The following is a 19,083-nucleotide window of genomic DNA, read 5'->3' on the forward strand; positions in this document are numbered from 1 at the left end:
CCTGTGCATGGCATGAAGAGGAGGTTATGCTGAGTGACTGCCAGACGCATCAGAGACTCTGGTCCTAAGTCGGTCATCAACTCGTCTCGAAAGAGCTGGTCTAGATTCCAGCCATGGTTTTGGGTACAGTCACAACGTGTTTACCATGCGTCGACCGCGCCGAGTAACCAATCGCTAATGTCGAAGAGTTCAGCTTGTTCAGCCGTTAGGACTGGACAGCCTTGACTTATTCGATGTGCGTTACTCCCCTCTAAAGGGCTAAACTGGCAACATCCCCCAGTTGTTACCAACTCTGGCAACTTGGCATAACGAAACGGTCTGAAATCTATAAATCGCAAATGTATCGTGTCTCGAGTTCGAGGAATGGCTTCTAGTGCAAATAGCGGAGGAGATGGTTCCACGCGGGATCTCCACACCCACACCCAGGGCCACACCCCTTGGCAACAACTGGCTAATGAGATGAGAGGTCCTTCGTTTTCGCTCAAAGATCCTAAAAGGGTGCTTTGCTGGTCAGAGCTTACCTACCTAGTATACGCGGAACCTGAACGAGTTCCAGAGCGAGAGGCCGAGCCGAAGAGCCATCCTGATGCTATTCTCGACGAACCGAGCCACTTTCGGCCCAGGTCTCTGTTTCCATTCAGTCACTTTGTGGTCTTGCCTGTTGTGAAAAACACCTTTCACAGAGTTGTCAGAGTCAATCCGGTGACTCATTGGGTGTTATTTCATCATAAGACTCTCTCGTAGCCGTCATCGAAACTGCAACGAATCCATCCTTCACGTAACAGGCACCGGCCCCCCCTTGGCGCTATCTCCGCGTGGCAGACACCCAGGTCTATTGCCGTAATCCGAATCTGTTGAGCGTTGGTTCAAAAGGTCTCTAATAAAATGTCTGGTTTTGCAGTGCTTTGTAATCCATTGGGTCCTTTGTCTGCTCTCTTCCTGGACCATACAGGCGATGCAGCCACACCCAACCCACTCACACCCCCTGTAGACGACGGAATCTTTTTGCTACTGTCTTTTTGACGAGATTCTATTACTTTTCTAATTCACCTTTATTCCCTTTCCCTTCGTCTTAAATTCCCATCTGTCTCTTGTGTCTTTTCTGATTTCATCCCGCCAAGATCTACCTGCGGGCCGTCCATCGATCGTTTCTATTTCTTGGCAACCCATTACGAGGTTGTATCGCGATCTCAGAGACGAAAGTATATTGTTTCCGGTTCAATCCCGTCGCCTTTCACTCCTCATAGTGTCATTGGTCTCGCGACGACCTTGTACAAAGTTGACATTGCTTGTGAGACTTTATCTTGGTATCATTAGATATATGCTTTAGCCGTGAGCTTCAGAGCTATTCCACGCCTCGTATCTGTAATCCAACATTTACAGGGTAAACGAGATTGATACAACGCAAATATGCCCGATCCTGTGGACAAGGAGCTTCAGCCCTCTGATACCCAAGCAGCTTCTCTCTCCCCCACAAATTTCGAAAAGTCCAGCGACTCAGATGAGGACAAGATAAGGGAGTTTGGAGAAAAGGACGCCGAAAGAAGCGAGAAAATTGATGAAATCAGTGAGAAAGATGAATCAAGGCTTGCAGATCTCGAGGAAATCAAGACTGGCGCAACTGAAGCTTCAGCAATTACAGCGACAGCATCAGGAACTCAAGCTCAACAGAAGAAGCCATGGCATAAGAAATTGAATCCTCTCCGCTGGGGCTCGCCACCTCCAGTTCCTGAAAAGCCAGTGCAGAGTAGGGAACATGATGCTGGTTTCCTCAGCAAGTTAACATTCCAATGGATGGGACCGTTGATGCATGTGAGTTATTAACACTTTCTCAAGTCCTATCTCGCTGGTTATACTTCAGATCTGCACGCCACCAATTTCTGATACGAGGCGCGGCCCGTCTTACAACGCTTTTGCTGACTCGATGATATCAATAGGCTGGCTACCGAAGACCCCTGGAAGAGAATGACATCTGGACTGTCAATCCGGACAGAGCCGTGGAGCCACTGACTCTTCAAATGAAAGCATCGTTCCAGAAACGAGTTGAAAGAGGCGAGAAGCACCCCCTATTCTGGGCTATGCACGAGACCTTTAAGGGGGAGTTTTGGACGGGAGGCGCATGTGCCCTCTACACCAGCATTATTCAGGTCATCAGTCCATTCACCCTTCGATACCTCATTCAATTCGCCGCCGATGCGTATGTAGCGAACAAGACTGGTGGGCCTCCGCCCCATCTTGGTAAGGGTATTGGCCTGGCCTTTGGCATCACACTGATGCAAATCACCCAGAGTTTGGGAACGAACCACTACATCTACCGAGGCATGACAGTTGGTGGTCAGAGCAGAGGAGTTTTGATTGGGCTTATCTACGAGAAGTCGTTGGTCATCTCTGGCCGCGCCAAAGCCGAGGGTGCTTTACAGAGCAACGCGCCTGGTGCAAAAGACGATGCTGAAGATAAGAAGAAGGCCAAGAAAGCCAAAAAGGCGAAACCGGATGCGTCAGATGGTACAGGCTGGGGAAACGGTCGCATCACTGCTCTACAGAGTGTTGATACGTATCGTGTCGATCAGGCATCTGCTCTCTTCCATATGGTGTGGACGTCTCCTATCTTATGTCTCCTCACTCTAGCACTCCTGCTCGTCAATATTACCTACAGCGCCCTGGCCGGTTACGGTTTGCTTGTTATTGGAATGCCGTTCTTGACGAAAGCCATTCGAAGTTTGTTTCACCGGCGACGAGCGATCAATCTAATTACCGATCAACGTGTGTCTCTTACCCAGGAAATTCTGCAGTCAGTCCGCTTTGTCAAGTTTTTTGGATGGGAGAAGGCTTTCCTCGAACGTCTCGGTGATTTCAGAAATAAGGAAATCCACGCCATTCAGATCTTGCTTGCCATTCGAAACGCACTCAATGCCGTCAGCATGTCACTCCCCATCTTCGCCTCCATGCTGTCCTTCATCTGCTACTCCCTCACGCATAGCGGTCTTACGGCTGCGGAGGTTTTCTCCTCACTGGCTTTGTTCAACGGTCTCAGAATTCCTCTGAATTTGTTGCCTATGGTTCTGGGTCAGGTAATTGATGCGTGGGGCTCTGTTCAGCGAATTCAAGAGTTTCTGCTTCAGGAAGAGATGGTCGAAGATATGACAATCGACACCACAGGTGATGATGCGATCCGACTGGAACGCGCCTCTTTTACTTGGGAAAAGTCCCACAAGGAAGAGTCTGAGAAGAGCGAGAAGGACAAGAAGCACACCCAGGCTCAAACCCCTCAGCACGAACCTTCGGGTGATGACACAAGCACTTTGGTCGAGGAGCGAGAGCCTTTCAAGCTTCAAGATCTCAGCTTTGAGGTAAAGAGGAACGAGCTTGTTGCTGTCATCGGATCAGTTGGTAGTGGGAAGAGTTCTCTGCTATCTGCACTCGCTGGCGATATGAGGAAGACAGATGGCCACGTTACCTTCGGTGCGTCTAGAGCCTTCTGTCCTCAATATGCTTGGATTCAGAACACAACTCTCAAGAACAACATCATATTTGGTAAAGACATGGACAAGAATTGGTACAAAGAAGTCATTCAAGCGTAAGTTCCCTCTGTCGTCTCGCTTTAATTGTCACTAACATACTTTCTAGCTGCGCGCTCCAGGCAGATCTCGATATGCTTCCCAATGGCGATATGACGGAAATCGGCGAACGTGGTATTACCATCTCTGGAGGTCAGAAGCAGCGTCTCAATATCGCCCGAGCGATCTACTTCGACGCCGATATCGTTCTTATGGACGACCCCCTCAGCGCTGTTGACGCTCATGTTGGCCGTCATATCTTCGATAACGCCATTCTTGGTCTCCTCAAGGATAAGTGTCGCATCCTTGCCACCCACCAGCTCTGGGTACTCAGCCGCTGTGATCGCATCATTTGGATGGAGAACGGCAAGATTCAAGCTGTCGATACGTTCGAGAAACTCATGAAGGACCATAAAGGATTCCAGTCTCTGATGGAGACAACTGCCGTTGAGGAAAAGCGAGAAGAGGCCACCAAACCCGACGATGGCGAACAACCCACGGCGGACGAGAAAAAGAAGAAGAAGAAGGAGGGGGCTGCCTTGATGACCCAAGAAGAAAAGGCCAGTTCGAGTGTCTCGTGGTCTGTCTACGCTGCCTATGTCAGGGCATCTGGTTCCATATTGAACGCTCCGCTGGTGCTATTCCTCCTGATTGTCTCTCAGGGAGCCAATATCGTGACAAGTCTTTGGTTGTCATATTGGACTTCGAACAAGTTCAACCTCTCTACGGGTGTCTACATCGCGATCTACGCAGCACTTGGTGTCGTGCAGGCTCTCCTCATGTTCGCCTTCTCTGTGGTCCTGTCCATCTTGGGAACGAAATCAAGTAAAGTCATGCTTAGGATCGCTGTTACTCGCGTCCTTCGTGCACCTATGTCCTTCTTTGATACGACACCACTTGGACGCATCACGAACCGCTTTTCACGGGACGTTGATGTTATGGACAACAATCTTTCAGACGCACTTCGCATGTTTCTGTTGACCATGGGTATGATCACATCTGTGTTCATACTCATCATTGCGTTCTACTACTATTTTGTGATCGCCTTGGTCCCCCTGTACATTGCATTTGTCACAGCAGCGATGTACTACCGTGCTTCGGCACGAGAGGTCAAGCGTTTCGAATCCGTCCTCAGATCGCACGTCTTTGCCAAGTTTGGCGAGGGCCTCACAGGTGTTGCGTCAATTCGAGCCTACGGGCTGCAGGATCGCTTCATTAACGAATTGCGTGAATCCATCGACAACATGAACGGCGCTTACTACATCACCTTCGCTAATCAGCGATGGCTCTCAATGCGTATCGATCTCATCGGTGTACTTCTTGTCTTTGTGACAGCCATCCTTGTTGTTACGTCCCGTTTCTCGATCAATCCTTCCACTGGTGGCCTTGTTCTGAGTTACATCCTCTCGATTGTTGGCATGATGCAATTTTCTGTCCGCCAACTTGCTGAAGTCGAAAATGCTATGAATGCCGTGGAGAGACTTTACTACTATGGTACTGAACTTGAGGAGGAGGCTCCTTCACATACCGTCGAAGTTCGGAAAACGTGGCCCGAGAAGGGTGAGATTGTCTTCGATAACGTCGAGATGCGATATCGTGCTGGCCTCCCACTTGTCCTTTCAGGATTGACGATGCATGTCAGGGGCGGCGAGCGCATCGGTATCGTTGGGCGTACTGGTGCTGGAAAGAGTTCTATCATGAGCACTTTGTTCCGTCTCGTTGAGATTTCTGGCGGCAAGATTACCATCGATGGCCTCGATATTTCCACCCTTGGACTTCACGATCTCCGATCCCGACTCGCAATTATTCCACAGGATCCCACTCTCTTCCGAGGAACTGTCCGCAGCAACCTCGATCCTTTCCATGAACATACTGATCTCGCACTGTGGTCTGCTCTTCGCCAAGCGGATCTTGTTCCTGCCAACGCTGCATCGCCCGAAGAAGCACGCCGTACAAACGATCCCTCACGTATACATCTAGACACCCCTGTCGAGGTAGACGGCCTCAACTTCTCACTTGGCCAAAGACAGCTCATGGCACTCGCACGAGCTCTTGTCCGAGGCGCCCAGATCATCGTTTGCGACGAGGCCACTTCCTCGGTGGATATGGAGACAGACGATAAGATCCAGGCTACCATGGCAGTTGGTTTCCGCGGCAAAACACTTCTGTGCATCGCTCATCGACTGCGAACCATCATTGGCTACGATCGCATCTGTGTCATGGATGCAGGACGTATCGCTGAGCTTGATACACCGATGGAACTGTGGAAAAGAGGCGGTATCTTTCGCAGCATGTGTGATCGCAGTGGTATCAGGGTTGAAGATATACATGGTGCGAAAGAAGAAATGGGTCTGGTGATAGGAGAAAGCAGCCAACAGTGAGATGCTGATAGCACGGCCATGAGAATTGTATTCAAGCATATAGACTTAACAAAGTCAATCATATACGAAAGCGCAACGAGCCCAAACGATGCGGCATCTTGGTTCATGAATCACAATCCAGTTATTTCCGTATGTCGCGGATTGTTATGTATGTGCATAATTTCCAAACTCATAATTACTCTGCTTAGACTGATAGAATTTGGGCAAGCTCCGTGCGTCCTAAGTGAGATACTGTAAGGCCTGTCGGAGTTTTGACGCCAATTGCACAAGGGAACATTGAGGATAACATGTAAAGCACTTGATGGGTCTGCCCGGATCGACTGAAAGTTGGGGAATGATGGCATGGAGCCCGAGCGATCCTTGACAAAACGGTGCACTTAAGACTTTTCTTCATACATATAAAAGTATATATCCTTGGTAGCTCGCAAATCGCGGAACGCCTGGCATAACAAATGACGCTTTCGAAATATTCTAGTCTAGCCACTCTTTTATCGGCTTCGCCATTTAACTCAGAAACACCATCTCGTGTTGTCGGCTGGCCTGGCTATATGTACTTCTTGCAACGAGTAAAATCCCACAGCTCAGTCCTCAATGCCGTTCCATGATTTCTCATCCTCAGACCTAATTGCGGTTTCTGACTTTGGCGTCTCTGACTTGGGTTCCTTCACAGGCTTGGAGGACTCCTGGGACTCAAGAGCTATCGACTTTCGAGGCGGCGATTCTTTCTCGTCTGGAGAATTCGATCGTCTTCGCTTCTCTCCCTTGCTGGGAGTTTGTTGCTTGTCTTGTTTCCATTTAGGTGAGCTATTGCCCTTCGACTCAGTCTTCTTCTTATTCGACTTGTTACCAGCGGGTGCTTGTGGCTTGTTCTTGCTCCAACTCTCGAGCATACGAGCAACTTGAGGCCCCCAAACCTCTTCACCCTTGGCCAGATCCTCGTATTCGAGACAGTTGTCGTTTCCGACTTCGAAATCGCTCTGGCGTGTCCGAGCAAGCTCTGCCATAAGAGCAGCTGAATCTAGCTTGGCCCCTAGGTCATGGCAGAAACTCCTGACGTAGAATCCAGATGTTACAGTTAACCGGACCTTCACGGCGGGAGGTCCTTGGTCACTCCATGGGGGAGGTGTGCTTGTATCGGGCGACTCTGGAACCAGGTTCGAGCCCTTATTAGAGTATGTCGGCTGTGGTAGCTGTCCAAGAGCGCCAGACATCATGGGAGGCTCTTTGGACTTCCGTGATCGCTTCGATGGTGCATCTTTGATAAGCGCATCCTGACGCTCCTCAAAGCTGCGCTTGAACGATTCGTGCGCCGCTATCGCTTTATCGTCCTGTTGCTTCTCCTCTGGGCTCAACTTCTTGTTGGTCTCCTGTTGCTTCTTAACCCTCCAGACCTGCTCCGCCAGGTTGCGCTCTGCAGCCTCAGCTTCCTCGGTTGGCCATCGGTGATTGTGCTTCCCAGGCTCATACCATTCCACCAGCTCGATGTCCTTAACCTCGACTTCTCGACCCTCAATCTGTCGTGGAATGGGCTTGCCTTCGCGCGCATACTCATACAGAGGCTTCCCGTTCATCTTCAAGGCAGAGTATAGGGGCGGGATCTGCATCTGACGGCCCCTGAACGTTTCGAGCTCCTTCTCAACTTTTTCGCGAGTGATATGCTCATATGGCCGCTTGGTCAGAATGCGACCTACTCGGTCGTAGGTATCGGTCGCGGCGCCAAATACGACAATGGTCTCGTACGTCTTGGTGCATTCCAGAAACTGGGGAAGAGACTTGGTGGCTGATCCAATGCCCAGGATGAGAACACCCGTAGCAAGAGGATCCAAGGTTCCTCCATGGCCAATCTTGACCTGCGAAGCTTTCTTGATGAGCTTGCGACGGGCGAACTCTTTGCCGGATTCGCTAATGCGCTTTGCGACCTCGGAATCGATCAATGGCTTGAAGAAGCTAGAGGGATTGAATGCTTGCTGGCATTCGCGAATGACTTGCGCTGAGCTTTGGCCGCAAGGCTTGTTGATGGCTAAAAGCGATCATGTTAATCCAAAGTTCGCAACGAAACAGAGTCAGCAATTCACCCACCAAAGACGCCTTCTCGGACCTGGTCCGCTGCCATCTTCAATGTCTTTCGGGGAAGTCGCATAAGCTCTCCAAAGGACTAGATATGGCCAAGGGAAGAGAAGAGGAGAGAAGGGAGAAAGAGAAAGTGTTGAACTTGAGACCGTGGTGGAGCTTGTTAAGAAGATCCAGCGCCCGCCCCCAAACGCACCACTCACTTACTTGACCTCAGAGCTCGATGCATTGTCTTCAGCGCAGAAAAAAAAATGTCTTATCAGCAGTATTCCCCGCTTAAAAATTACCAGGAACAATTAAAGTAGTCTAGGCTACACACAATAAGTCATGTTAAATGCGCGAACAATAGAAACAGGAGAAGCTTGGAGCATGCTTTAAGCACAATTGTTCAAACGATTTGTAAGTTCGTGGAGCACTTGGGATTTTCAATTGCCTTGAATCCAAAATAATCGCTTGGAAGTACGAGGCTCGCCGACTCCCTGTAATACAAAACGGGAATACACATACTGCTCGAGTAATAATTTCAGCTCTAGAACCTGACCAGCCATTATCGGCAATCCTTGATTGGAGCAAAGGCACTTTAAGAAACGCGTTCTAGTGGGACACTCAAGAACACCTTACCTTAGCCCTCAGGGGGGCAAGAAAACACCGAACCTTGATATAGGGTGTCAAAATAAACTTAGCAAAGAGTTCCCTAAGCTTAGGCTAAATTTACCTAATGTTTTTATCGCTTAGGGTCAAGGTCCTGAGTTTTCTTTCCTCCCCTAGCTTAGCTACTTGGGAACCTTGCCCCAGGGAATCAGAAAAGTTGGAGGTTCAAGTCAGGGTGTCAAAAAAAAAAAAAAAAGGGGAGTCAAACGGCCCAGAGAAGCCATGTCAAGCGTCACGAGTGTTTTTGTCTTACTAGATACTTAGTTAGAGGCTCAAAGCTTTCCGACATCCCCTCGCCTACCTCGTGCAGGCACTTTGGAAATCAAATGCCCCTGTCGCTTTAGTGGGCTATTCAGTGATTTGCCCCGCCATCTTGCCATCCATTTGAAGCGCGACCGCGTTTCTAGGTCGGCCTTCCCAGTGGAAAGTGCCCGACTGAATGCTAAGGTAACCTCCATAAGTTAGCTCTCATCAACTGCACCTTTATTGTATTCGCAACCTTTCTGCACCACTCTCACATCACCAACGCCTCCCATTCTTGCTACGAACAAACCACCTCTCGCTAATCCATTAATCTGTGCTTTCAAAACAAGTTGATATTTATCAACATCTCTGCTCCCTGCCTACCGAGGCCGACTTCCTCGTGAGCTCTCAAATCAACAACCAGCCAACGTCTAACGCCCCATTTCGATGAGCGCTCTCGAGGCTTGAATATTGCAAACATGGTCGGGCGCCCCCGCCGGGCGTCTACGTCTAGTGTGGATACGGAAGATGAGAGTCAAAGATCATGGAAGCAGGAGAAATCGGTGCTGCGGTTTGACGCCGGTGGTGTGGACCCAGATACGACCTTCGAGATCAAAGATGCCGTCGTTCTCAACAAAGATGGCCACACCCTTGAAAACGCCCTCGATGTCGCTACTCGTGGCCCCTATATCATCCGAGGATTGCTCAATATCGAGGAGCAGTCTCAGAGAGCACGCCGTTGGTTCTTGCACACCATGATTACGATGTAATGAGATCTAATTGTATATTACAGTCATAATGAAAGTGCGCTCTTTGACACCTTTCGAAGTCAGAAAATGCGGCCAATACTCTATCGGAGAATCTGAAAGCGGTTCTCCAGTCATATGGATGCTGGGCACCTGTGCATGGTTCGAATTAACCCCTGCGCCAGCATACCTCCCCATATACAGAAAGATGCAGGAGGCTATACGGCTCTACTATAGATTGATGGCAATCTACAGGGACCAGAAACCCAAGAAGGCCAAGAAAAGCAAAAAAGATTCTTTGAAAGAACTCTACCAGGTATTCCATGAGGTACGTATCACGGTCCCTCATATGCTACTTAGCTATACAACGATCCTGACTCTTCATACAAGTATGCTGCCAGTATAGGAGATGGTTCAACTCTCGAGGAAGTGATCACAAGATGTGATGATCATGCTTCGTTTCTCATTGCTCAGTGCATCCAAGACCAAAGCGAGGTCGAGTGGTCCGTGACCCCTTTCTTCAAATGGTTGATAAATAGACATCAAGTGAGTATAAGATCCTTTTCCGTCCGGACAACTGAATCTAATCAATCTCTTCAGGAACTATACAACAAAGAACTTGAAAGAGTGACCAATCCTCCGCAGCCCGAGAGATCCTCCTCTCTTGAGGCCAGTAACCCCCTTGTCTCACAGAGATTGACCTCCCGAACTCGCAATGCTTCTTCGGGTCCGTCGACAGCTCGCGACGCAACCCCAGATTCCAATGAGTCTGATGACAGTCCTCCCCGACGACGATACTCAAGATCGCGGTCTGCCACTCACAGGCCCGAAAACGGTGCCGCTGACTTGTTCAGCTCTACACAAGCTTCAAGAGACGGATCAACAAGGCCAGTCAGCGTTCATTCTTCAGCTAGTGTACCAAGTGTCCGTATGAGCCAGGCGCCTATTACGGTGGATGCCCAGGACGATGCTTTCCGGTGCATTCTTGATGCCCTTGCGTGGATTCGCGTAGAGATCAGCAAATCCAAGGGCGGGCGTCTAAGCATCTCAGCTGTGACCAGCAGACTCTGGGAAAATTTTACTTTCCCCACCTACAAAGGCGAGTTAAAGCCAGCGTATAGGGTGCCCATCAAGGAAGTTCTCCATTACAATGTGCATGCTCTTTTACAGGTTCTTGACAAGGATAAATATGATGGCGAATTCTACTCCTGGCTACAAGAGCTCGCCGAAACGCCTTTCAACCCTGTCGCCATTAAACCATCAGATTTTCCGTACTACGTTAAACGACGTCAGCAATCTAACAAGAACAACCCAGGCAAACCGTCAACCCCTTTACAAGCTGGAGCCTCCTCAAGGAACTTTGATGAAAGGTTGTCAACTCCTCCCCGCTCTTCGCCTGCAGGTAAGAGCCTTAGGCGACCAGGTCGTCCATCTGGTATAAAGTCCAGTCTTCGTCTGGCAACCACTTCTAGAAAGCGGCCTCATTCTGAAGTTGATAGTGACTCGGAGGATGAGGGGTCACAGCCGAAGCGATCTCACTACTTTTCTGGTGAGGAAGAGACCATGGGTAATGCCAGTCACATGAGTCTTTCCGAGGATGAAGATGCTCAAGAAACATCTGAAGGCCCAGTCAAGATTTATCTAAGAGCGGACAACATCCCTACAACCGTTCCACGTGGCCCCGGCGAGACATGGGTCTGTGAAGAAGAGGATTGTGGATATGTGGTTCGTGGCGGTGATATTCAAAACTGCCAAGACCGTATCAGACGCCATTTTAACGAGCACGAGCAGCAGATGGATCGTGTGAATCTCGCCAGGACCGAAGCCACTCGCGGTCACTTGCCTGTAAAGTATGCTTATTTCCCGCCCTTTCTGATTCTCGTTGAGTTACACCCCCCTTGCATTACCCAGCAAAGGCAAATCACACCTGTAGACCAAGTTGCTACGACAGCCTCAACTCCAACACTTGCGAACAGCCCTGTTGCACCCTCTCTCCAGCCACGAACACCAGAATCGTCTCCAATCAAGAGCCCTGCTCTTGCGAGCAGACGCAATTTTAGGTCCATTGTAGATGGATTCAGAAGGCCCGCCCATCCCGTTTCGGATAGCATTGATAAACTGACATTTTGATAATAGTCACTTAATGGACAAGCTCAAAAAGCTGGGTGAGAAGTCCCAGGCCGCCGAACAGCTTATGGTCAACGAAATCGTGTTACCCCAGCGCATCAAACGAAACCTGCTTGTTTAATCATATCAGACGACACTTCTCGGCTCTCGGGCTGAATCATACTTTCTGCATCAGCCCTATATTTTGTTTCAAGGAGATACCCTCAGCAATGGCGCAGCGTCAGTTATGACGAGGCCAGTATTCAATTGTCATGGAAGTAGCAATATCTTGAGGATGTTGTATGCCACAAAACTCAACCATCACTTGCGGATAGTTACGCACGAGTGAGCTTAGAATGGGCAATATTATAAGCCTACTCAAGTCATGAATTATGTATTGATCCTACCAATCCACTTATACGTGTGGATAAGATACACCAAGTCACCCAATAATGATCATCAAATCCGCAGTAGATAGCCTAACAGCGCTGTGTCGTGAGATCAACCTATCCTTTAAAATTATGTAAATTACCTGGATTCCGTACCCTGTAGTTTTAGAAATGAGACTCCGAGTAAGCTCCATTTTAGTACACACATATCTATCGCTCCGTGTTCGGAACTTTGCAGTTCGGTCGTCTAATTTTCTACTCCATCCGTAGCCATCTTGTCTTTACCCAAATTCTTGCTCGCCTCGAGAACAAATGCCTCCTCGATGGCACCCATCCTCTTAAAGACACGCAGCCATCGTTGTCCCCATCGTCGGATCATGGCTTCGCGATCGCTCGACCCGTCACCTCCCTCCATCAGCTCATCCTTGCTTCCACCAGCCCAGCTAACGAGAGCATCGTTCATGGCACGGAAAAGATCCTGAGTCGACTTCATCTCCTTGAAGCGTGTCTCCTCATCGGTTTCGGGTGCAGCGACAACATCACGGCTGCGACGGGTGACTTTGAAAATCGTGTTAAAAACCAGCTCAAAGATGTGAGGTTCAGTGAGACTATCACCGCCATCAGTGCCGTTGGCTGGCGTGCTAGCCACAAGAGCCCAGTCTACCACGGTAAAAGGCGTCAAGATGGAGTAGTTGACAAGTTTCTCGATGATCGAGAGAGCAACACCAGGGTGCGCGTGCCAGTAACTCATGACGGCAGAGATAATTTGGGCGCGCGCCGCATCGGAGGAATTACCAGCTTCAAGTAATCGACCCTTGGTCCGCTCGATACAGGCAAGGACGTGGCTTAACGACTTGGAACCAACCCAGCAAATGGCAGTCATAAAGACATCTGTGCTGGCAACTATAGGGTCCAATGATTGCTCCGAAGCTTGGGTTTGAATGCTCCTGAAAAGAGGCTCAAACTCCTCATCTGGTCCTTTCCGTCTCAAAAGACTGGCAATTTCCTGGCCCTCCTTGGAGAACGGTGTTTCTGAAGCATAGTCAGTAAGCTGCGCTGGGCCATAGAAATTTGATACATACCAGGATTCTGAAACTTGAAGTCGGGAACATCTTTCTCTTTCTCGGGGCCTACCAAGGGTAGGTAGGGTTCAGGGAGGGTCTTCTGAATTCTCTGGGCAAAACTCAATCTCACCTCCTTATCCAAGGCGCCCTTCAAGAACCACTTGCTGGGATGGGCATTTGGCAGTTGCGCATCATCGACCCATTCGGCCCACTTCCAGGTGAAGCCAAAGTTACTGAGATGGTGGGAAAACCAATCCATGAACCGATAGCTCAGCTCCAGGTCCATCTGAGGGCTGTTCCGGTAGAGGTATCTTATGGCCCTACCAAGAGAAGGGGCAATAGCGGCTGGTGCCAACTTACAGGCCTCAGTGAGGACTGAATGGTAGTACACAAGCTTTCGCTCGGGCGTGGGCAGTTGGAACAACTGCGAAAACACTGTGTCGACAGCAACATCCTCTGGCTTCCATGTATTTTTACCATCGGGAAAGTTCTTCAATTCATCAAAAGGGGTGGCACGCTTAACAAAAGTGCCGTCAGCGAAATAGCAATCCAGGTCCATCAAATAGCGAGCCGTCACATTACGGTTGAAGTCCAAGATGTTGATCGTGTCGAGGAGGCCATCGCGGATAAGCAATGCAGCGATGTCGGTCACAGCTGGGACTGAAGGGATCTCCTGTTGAGAATAGACTGAAAAATAGATCTCTGGAAATAGAGGCCGGGGCCCGGCGATAACAGTCGCGGGAATGGCGATAGTGGGAAGCGCGTGTTTAGGCGCATTAGAGAGTTTGTCTTGAGCCTCGATATCTCCCAGTGGCATCTCCCAAGGTCGTGGCAAGCATGATAGTTCCCAGTTCTTGGCTGCTTCGGACTGGAGCTGCTGTTGAAGCAGCATACAAACACTGAGAGATGTGCCAGGACTCTCCTCTTTGCCCTCGGGGTGATAAGGATCAACAAGCACCTGTAGGGCATGGGGTTCGGAAGCAATAATGTCTGTCTTCTCCATCAACTCCGCAGCCTTTTGGTGAAATTGTCCAGGGGCGGACACCATGATGTAAGGGATGGTAAGGAGAATTATCTTGACAATTTCGGTACCAATAGTCTGCCATAAGTCAGTAAACAGATTCAGGTTGCCACATCGTTCAACTCACGTCGTCCGAACTGGCCGTTTGGAGGTCTGCAGCTCGACTGAATAACTCTTCTAGGATGGGAAAGAGGCCATCCCCTTCCATCAAAGACTGCAGACAGGCCAGAAACTTGAGCAGCAACTTGACATCACGCCACTCGCCCTGAGCGATCTTGTCTGCTGTGATTTGCCCAATGCGAGCGAGGATCTCGTCAACAAACTCAGGCTTCAAGGTATTGATGATGTGAACAACGGCGGCAACGAAGGGCGTCTTGAGAGGCTGTTCGAGCAGAATTTGTGTCACCAAGTCGAGAAACATCTTGCGAAGATTTTCGTCGTCATGATTTTCGGCCACCATATGTGCAATGGATTGAACTTCTTCCGCCCATCTGCGCAGAGGAGAGTCTGCGATGCTCAGAAGCTGCCGCCGGACGCGCACAGGAAGAGGTGCTGAGTCAACTCGTCTTCTCTGGTTTCGGCGATCGTAATGGTCGTCATCGTCTATAAAAACAGAATATCAGCAGGTGAATCGAAGGGAACGCGACAGCTTCGCGTAGCTTGCATCGGTTTGAGCTCGGTGCAACACACCTCGATATCTTCGCTTGCGGTAGCCGCCTGGTCGTCTATCGTAATCGCCCATAATGCGCTTCTCGTATTTGAAAACGCAGCTGCTTCTCGAATCTCAATGGTGGCTCGTAGTGATGATAAGTAAAGTTTGTGAGGTCGAATGCGAGGCTGCGTCACTGCTAAAAGTTTGGGCGAAGGGCATCCACTAGGGACGGAATTAAGTAGAGTGATATTGGTAGCTGCTGCCCTGAGGTACATGAACTAGCGTGGGGATTGGAAAAGGAGCTAACACGGTAACACCTGAGCTAAGCATGAATGCCTGAGGCAGGAATATGCAACCGTTGACTTCAGTCTGCTTGCGTTCCTGAGTCTCTCCCAACATGAGAGTCAAATTACTACCTACTAATGTATTGTTCAGATTCATAAAACGAATTATACGAGAACCGTTGCCGATATTGCGAGGCTACGAAGTGTGCGGCCAATTTGCGGGCTTCGACATGATTTCGAGCTTGATATAACATAAAAGACTCCATACTCAGCTTTTAATTCTCGAGACTGGTGATCACTCAAGTAAAATGATGTCCAACGCTACGTAGAAACCAAGAACACGTGGATTTTATCAACTTGCGCGATTGAAGTCTATACATAAAAGCTGTATGCTTTCCAGAGACGTCAAACCCAGAGCTCCCCCCCCTCTCCCCCGTGCTTCGATGCGTCACATCATTCATTCTTCTGCCTTTTATTTATAATTCATAAGCAGTCCCTTATTCTTTATATCGTCTTGGACCATTGACGACTAGACCAAATAATACCAAACTCCTCCACGTCTGCGGGAAAGCGAGAGTAAAATGCCACAGGGCCGTCCATGGCCAGCTTCAATTGATAAATTCGTTGCAGCGCTGAGGACAATATCGGGTGCCGGGGAATGTTCACCGCAGGCCATACCAGACCAAACCTTTTCAACCACTCAGGCGTCTCCAACCGATCCCAGGATCGGAACCCTCTGAGCAACCATGGCCAAGGCATAACGCGGTACCAAAAGAAGAATTCAACAAATGTCATCATCGCCATTCGCAAAGCCAACCATAGCCGAATAATTGGGGTTCCTCCCTTGAGACGCATACAATGAAAAAAAGTGCACCGATCATCCTCATGCATCGAAACTTGGTCTAAAAACGTAATTCCCTGTGATATGCATCAATGGGGTTATCCCTCGTCGTGACTAGCCTTAAGGCAAAACTGAGAGCGGGTTCATATAAAGGGCACGCACAACGCCCAATCCCCTCCCTGCCGGGAAAGACTCCAACGCTCGCCAGAACACACGTGCCTTCTCATCTGGCCCTCGACGCCTATACACCGTGCCTTATATCAAAGACCGACGCTATTAGCTTCAGGACCATGTAGCGCCTGCCCGCCATCTGACCCGGCCTTAGCCTGGGCCATTGCTCCCAACCACTTTTACTCAGCTCGGTACTGGGAGTGGACGAGGCAGGACTCTTCCACAGCCGCGGAGAGCCTGAGAAGGGTGTAAGCAAATGCAAACTACCCTTCGCCTCGACGCGAGGCCGGCTCAATCGAGTTTCGCCATCATCTCCTGCTCCGTCAAGGGTGTGAAATGGTCGATATCAAGGCCTTGAGATGCTAGCACGGGTCGAATGTGTGCTGGAACAAGCTTTTGGTTCAGGCTGGGGGCGATTGAGAGTTCTGTATCTTTGTTAGCTGACTTGCTGATGAGGTCTATGGAATCTCATCATACCATGGCGTGTAAAATCGAAAAGCGCAGGGAGTTCACGAAGCTGGCCAGTGCCGTGTCGCGAATCAGGGAGCTTTGTATTGGGGTCCCGAAGCTCGTCAAAGAAAGGATGAACCATAGCATCGATAGCTGACTGTCGCTCGGTTGGGGTGTACTCAAGGAGGCGGGCGATAAGGTCAATAGCATTGGCATCAGCCTTTCGGAAGACCTTGTTAAATGGATGAGGCTTGATCTGGGGGAACTTGTGCTCCATGTAGTTGGGGTTCATGGTTCGAATTTGTTCTCGAGTAGGAGTGCCCAGGACCTTGATAATTTCAACGAGCTGATCAATACCGGACTCGCCAGGGAAAAGAGGTTGACCAAGCATCAGTTCAGCCATCACACAGCCAGTAGACCACACATCTAGACCAGTCAGCGAGGAGGTATGATCAGTATTCGCACAGTAATCTTACCAATCTTTGTGGTATAATTTGTCGCACCGAAGATAAGTTCAGGTGCACGGTAGTACCGGGAGCAGATGTACGAAACGTTGGGCTCATTAGGGACCAAAATTTTCGCACTTCCGAAATCGCAAAGCTTAAGGATGCCGCTGTTGGGATCCAGGAGAAGGTTCTGAGGTTTGATGTCTCGGTGACAGATGCCCTGAGAGTGAATGTACGCCAAGGCTCTGAATAACTGGTAGATGTACAACTTGACCTCCAGGATAGGCATGGTAGTCTTCATCTTGTTGAAAAATCGAGAGGCTCGGTAGACGGTCTCGGGCACGAACTCTTGGACGAGGTTCAAGTAAACCTCATCTTTCTATGAGGGAATTAGCGGATTGGGCGAAGCAACTAGATGAGCAAGATTCGTACACGTTCACCATTGGAATAATAGAAAGCTTTCAGCTGAACAATGTTGGGGTGGCGGACAATGCGCATGATTTGGAGCTCACGGTTCTGTATTAAGGAAACAATTAGTAAATGAACCGGACAAGCTGGGTTGGTGCCTAGTACCTTGAATCGCTTGTCCTGAAGGACTCGCTTGATAGCAGCATCCTCTCCAGATGGCGACAGCTTGGTCTGGAAAACAACACCGAAGGAGCCATTTCCGACAATCTTGCATTGCGTGTATTGCAGGTCCCGAGTTTCTCCAGTCACTCCATCTTGGACCTTCTCGCGGATCACCTCTGCAATTGTGTCAGTTAAACGGTCATCTATCAAACCGGGCACAATATTCAGGCCCAATGGCAGGGGTTGGTATACTAACCTCCCATCCGGAGGCTGTTGAAAGCGTTTGGCCGATGAGCCGACATTGCTTGGATGCGTATGTCCTATTCGAAGCAAAAATGCAGGCAAAGTGGGCAAAGTCGCCGGGGCGGTTCAATGCGAGAGGAATGCTTTGTGTAGTGGGAGCCGTGGTGGGCAAAAAGAGCGGGCCAATGTTGGTGACTTGATTGAAAGAAGCTGAATTGCAAGCAGAAGCTTGGCCGGTGATGATTTCTTAGCAAAGGTCTGTATTTGCGCGAGACGAGTACAGGACACTTGGGTGACGATGGACGAGTAATGTCTCGGTCGAACAGGTTATCGGCACGGGCGCAGAGGGGCGACTCGTGAGGTTAATTCTGCACTCAAAGTTTGGTAGCCGGTGGATTTATGGCTGGTAAAACGTCTGCCGGCTGTCGGAATAGACTATAGACCGTATGTGAGCTGGAGGCAGTGACAGGGACGATGCGCAAAGAATTGGCAAGGCCAAGGGTATCTGGGGAAACAAAGAGAAAACCGAGGGGGAGAATCGGTGGTGTTTTTGGTGGCACGGGACAGGCTGGAGGGGGAGCGGGGCAGAGGGGAAGGGAGGGGAGGAAAGGGAACGGTGGGCGCGAGAAAGTGGGCAAGAGACGGGGTATAAAAAGCTGTTGGTAACGAGGGAAAAAGGACGCCGGGGGACAGGGCCTAAACATAGATCGAGTACTAATGGAGAGGTAGAGCCTTAGGTGGCGACGCAGGTGAGGGACGGACAGGCCGTGTTGGGTCAGGTCTCTCTTTTCCAATCCCAAAGACAACTTTTCGCTGACTGAGCGCGTGGGTACAAGCCCAAATTGACAAGTTTAGAACAAAGCAGAGTGGGAAGAAGAGCGAAGAGGTTGAGATGAGGAATATGCGTGCATGCGTGCGGCAGGATGCGCTATGCTACCTACGCATGCATTCGGTGGCATGGATTTGTTTGGGTAGGTTCTGGATTGAATTTTTTTCCCTCCTCTCTGTTGTCACCTGTTTCTGCACTGGCTGCTGAGGCTTATGCCGGGGTCAAGTGGTGAAGGAGCTTCTGCAGTCACATTGACTTTATTGAATGAAGCTCGCATTTCACGCTGGCAAGTTTGAAAGTCAAGCACTTTGCTTTGTCGACCTTGAAAAAGCGCTGAGCACAAAGTGATGGATAGCCAGGCGTGTACTT

The 19,083-nt window shown here is 49.7% G+C and overlaps 5 protein-coding genes across 5 annotated transcripts; 2 read left to right on the forward strand and 3 right to left on the reverse strand.

Moving 5' to 3' along the window:
- Positions 1-1,410: 1,410 nt before the first annotated feature.
- On the forward strand, positions 1,411-5,938 carry J7337_003006 (uncharacterized protein; the record flags this gene model as incomplete). Its single annotated transcript, XM_044820730.1, has 3 exons — positions 1,411-1,812; positions 1,938-3,577; positions 3,628-5,938. The coding sequence occupies 3 exons, from the start codon at positions 1,411-1,413 to the stop codon at positions 5,936-5,938; spliced, it is 4,353 nt and encodes a 1,450-aa protein (XP_044685030.1).
- Positions 5,939-6,519: 581 nt separating this feature from the next.
- J7337_003007 (uncharacterized protein) lies at positions 6,520-8,051 on the reverse strand (the record flags this gene model as incomplete). Its single annotated transcript, XM_044820731.1, has 2 exons — positions 6,520-7,958; positions 8,018-8,051. 2 exons carry the CDS (start codon positions 8,049-8,051, stop codon positions 6,520-6,522), a joined length of 1,473 nt encoding a protein of 490 aa, XP_044685031.1.
- Positions 8,052-9,381: 1,330 nt separating this feature from the next.
- J7337_003008 (uncharacterized protein) lies at positions 9,382-11,896 on the forward strand (the record flags this gene model as incomplete). Its single annotated transcript, XM_044820732.1, has 5 exons — positions 9,382-9,640; positions 9,696-9,976; positions 10,009-10,194; positions 10,249-11,498; positions 11,785-11,896. 5 exons carry the CDS (start codon positions 9,382-9,384, stop codon positions 11,894-11,896), a joined length of 2,088 nt encoding a protein of 695 aa, XP_044685032.1.
- A 494-nt stretch (positions 11,897-12,390) lies between these two features.
- J7337_003009 (uncharacterized protein) lies at positions 12,391-14,970 on the reverse strand (the record flags this gene model as incomplete). Its single annotated transcript, XM_044820733.1, has 4 exons — positions 12,391-13,175; positions 13,226-14,306; positions 14,356-14,831; positions 14,919-14,970. 4 exons carry the CDS (start codon positions 14,968-14,970, stop codon positions 12,391-12,393), a joined length of 2,394 nt encoding a protein of 797 aa, XP_044685033.1.
- A 1,497-nt stretch (positions 14,971-16,467) lies between these two features.
- Positions 16,468-17,944, reverse strand: GSK1 (Glycogen synthase kinase 1; the record flags this gene model as incomplete). The annotated part of the gene is made up of 6 exons (XM_044820734.1): positions 16,468-16,601; positions 16,654-17,052; positions 17,103-17,451; positions 17,505-17,588; positions 17,646-17,818; positions 17,899-17,944. The coding sequence occupies 6 exons, from the start codon at positions 17,942-17,944 to the stop codon at positions 16,468-16,470; spliced, it is 1,185 nt and encodes a 394-aa protein (XP_044685034.1).
- Between the last annotated feature and the right edge of the window lie 1,139 nt (positions 17,945-19,083).

This window comes from Fusarium musae, chromosome 2 (assembly GCF_019915245.1).
Source record: "Fusarium musae strain F31 chromosome 2, whole genome shotgun sequence".
In the NCBI taxonomy this organism is placed as follows: domain Eukaryota; kingdom Fungi; phylum Ascomycota; class Sordariomycetes; order Hypocreales; family Nectriaceae; genus Fusarium; species Fusarium musae.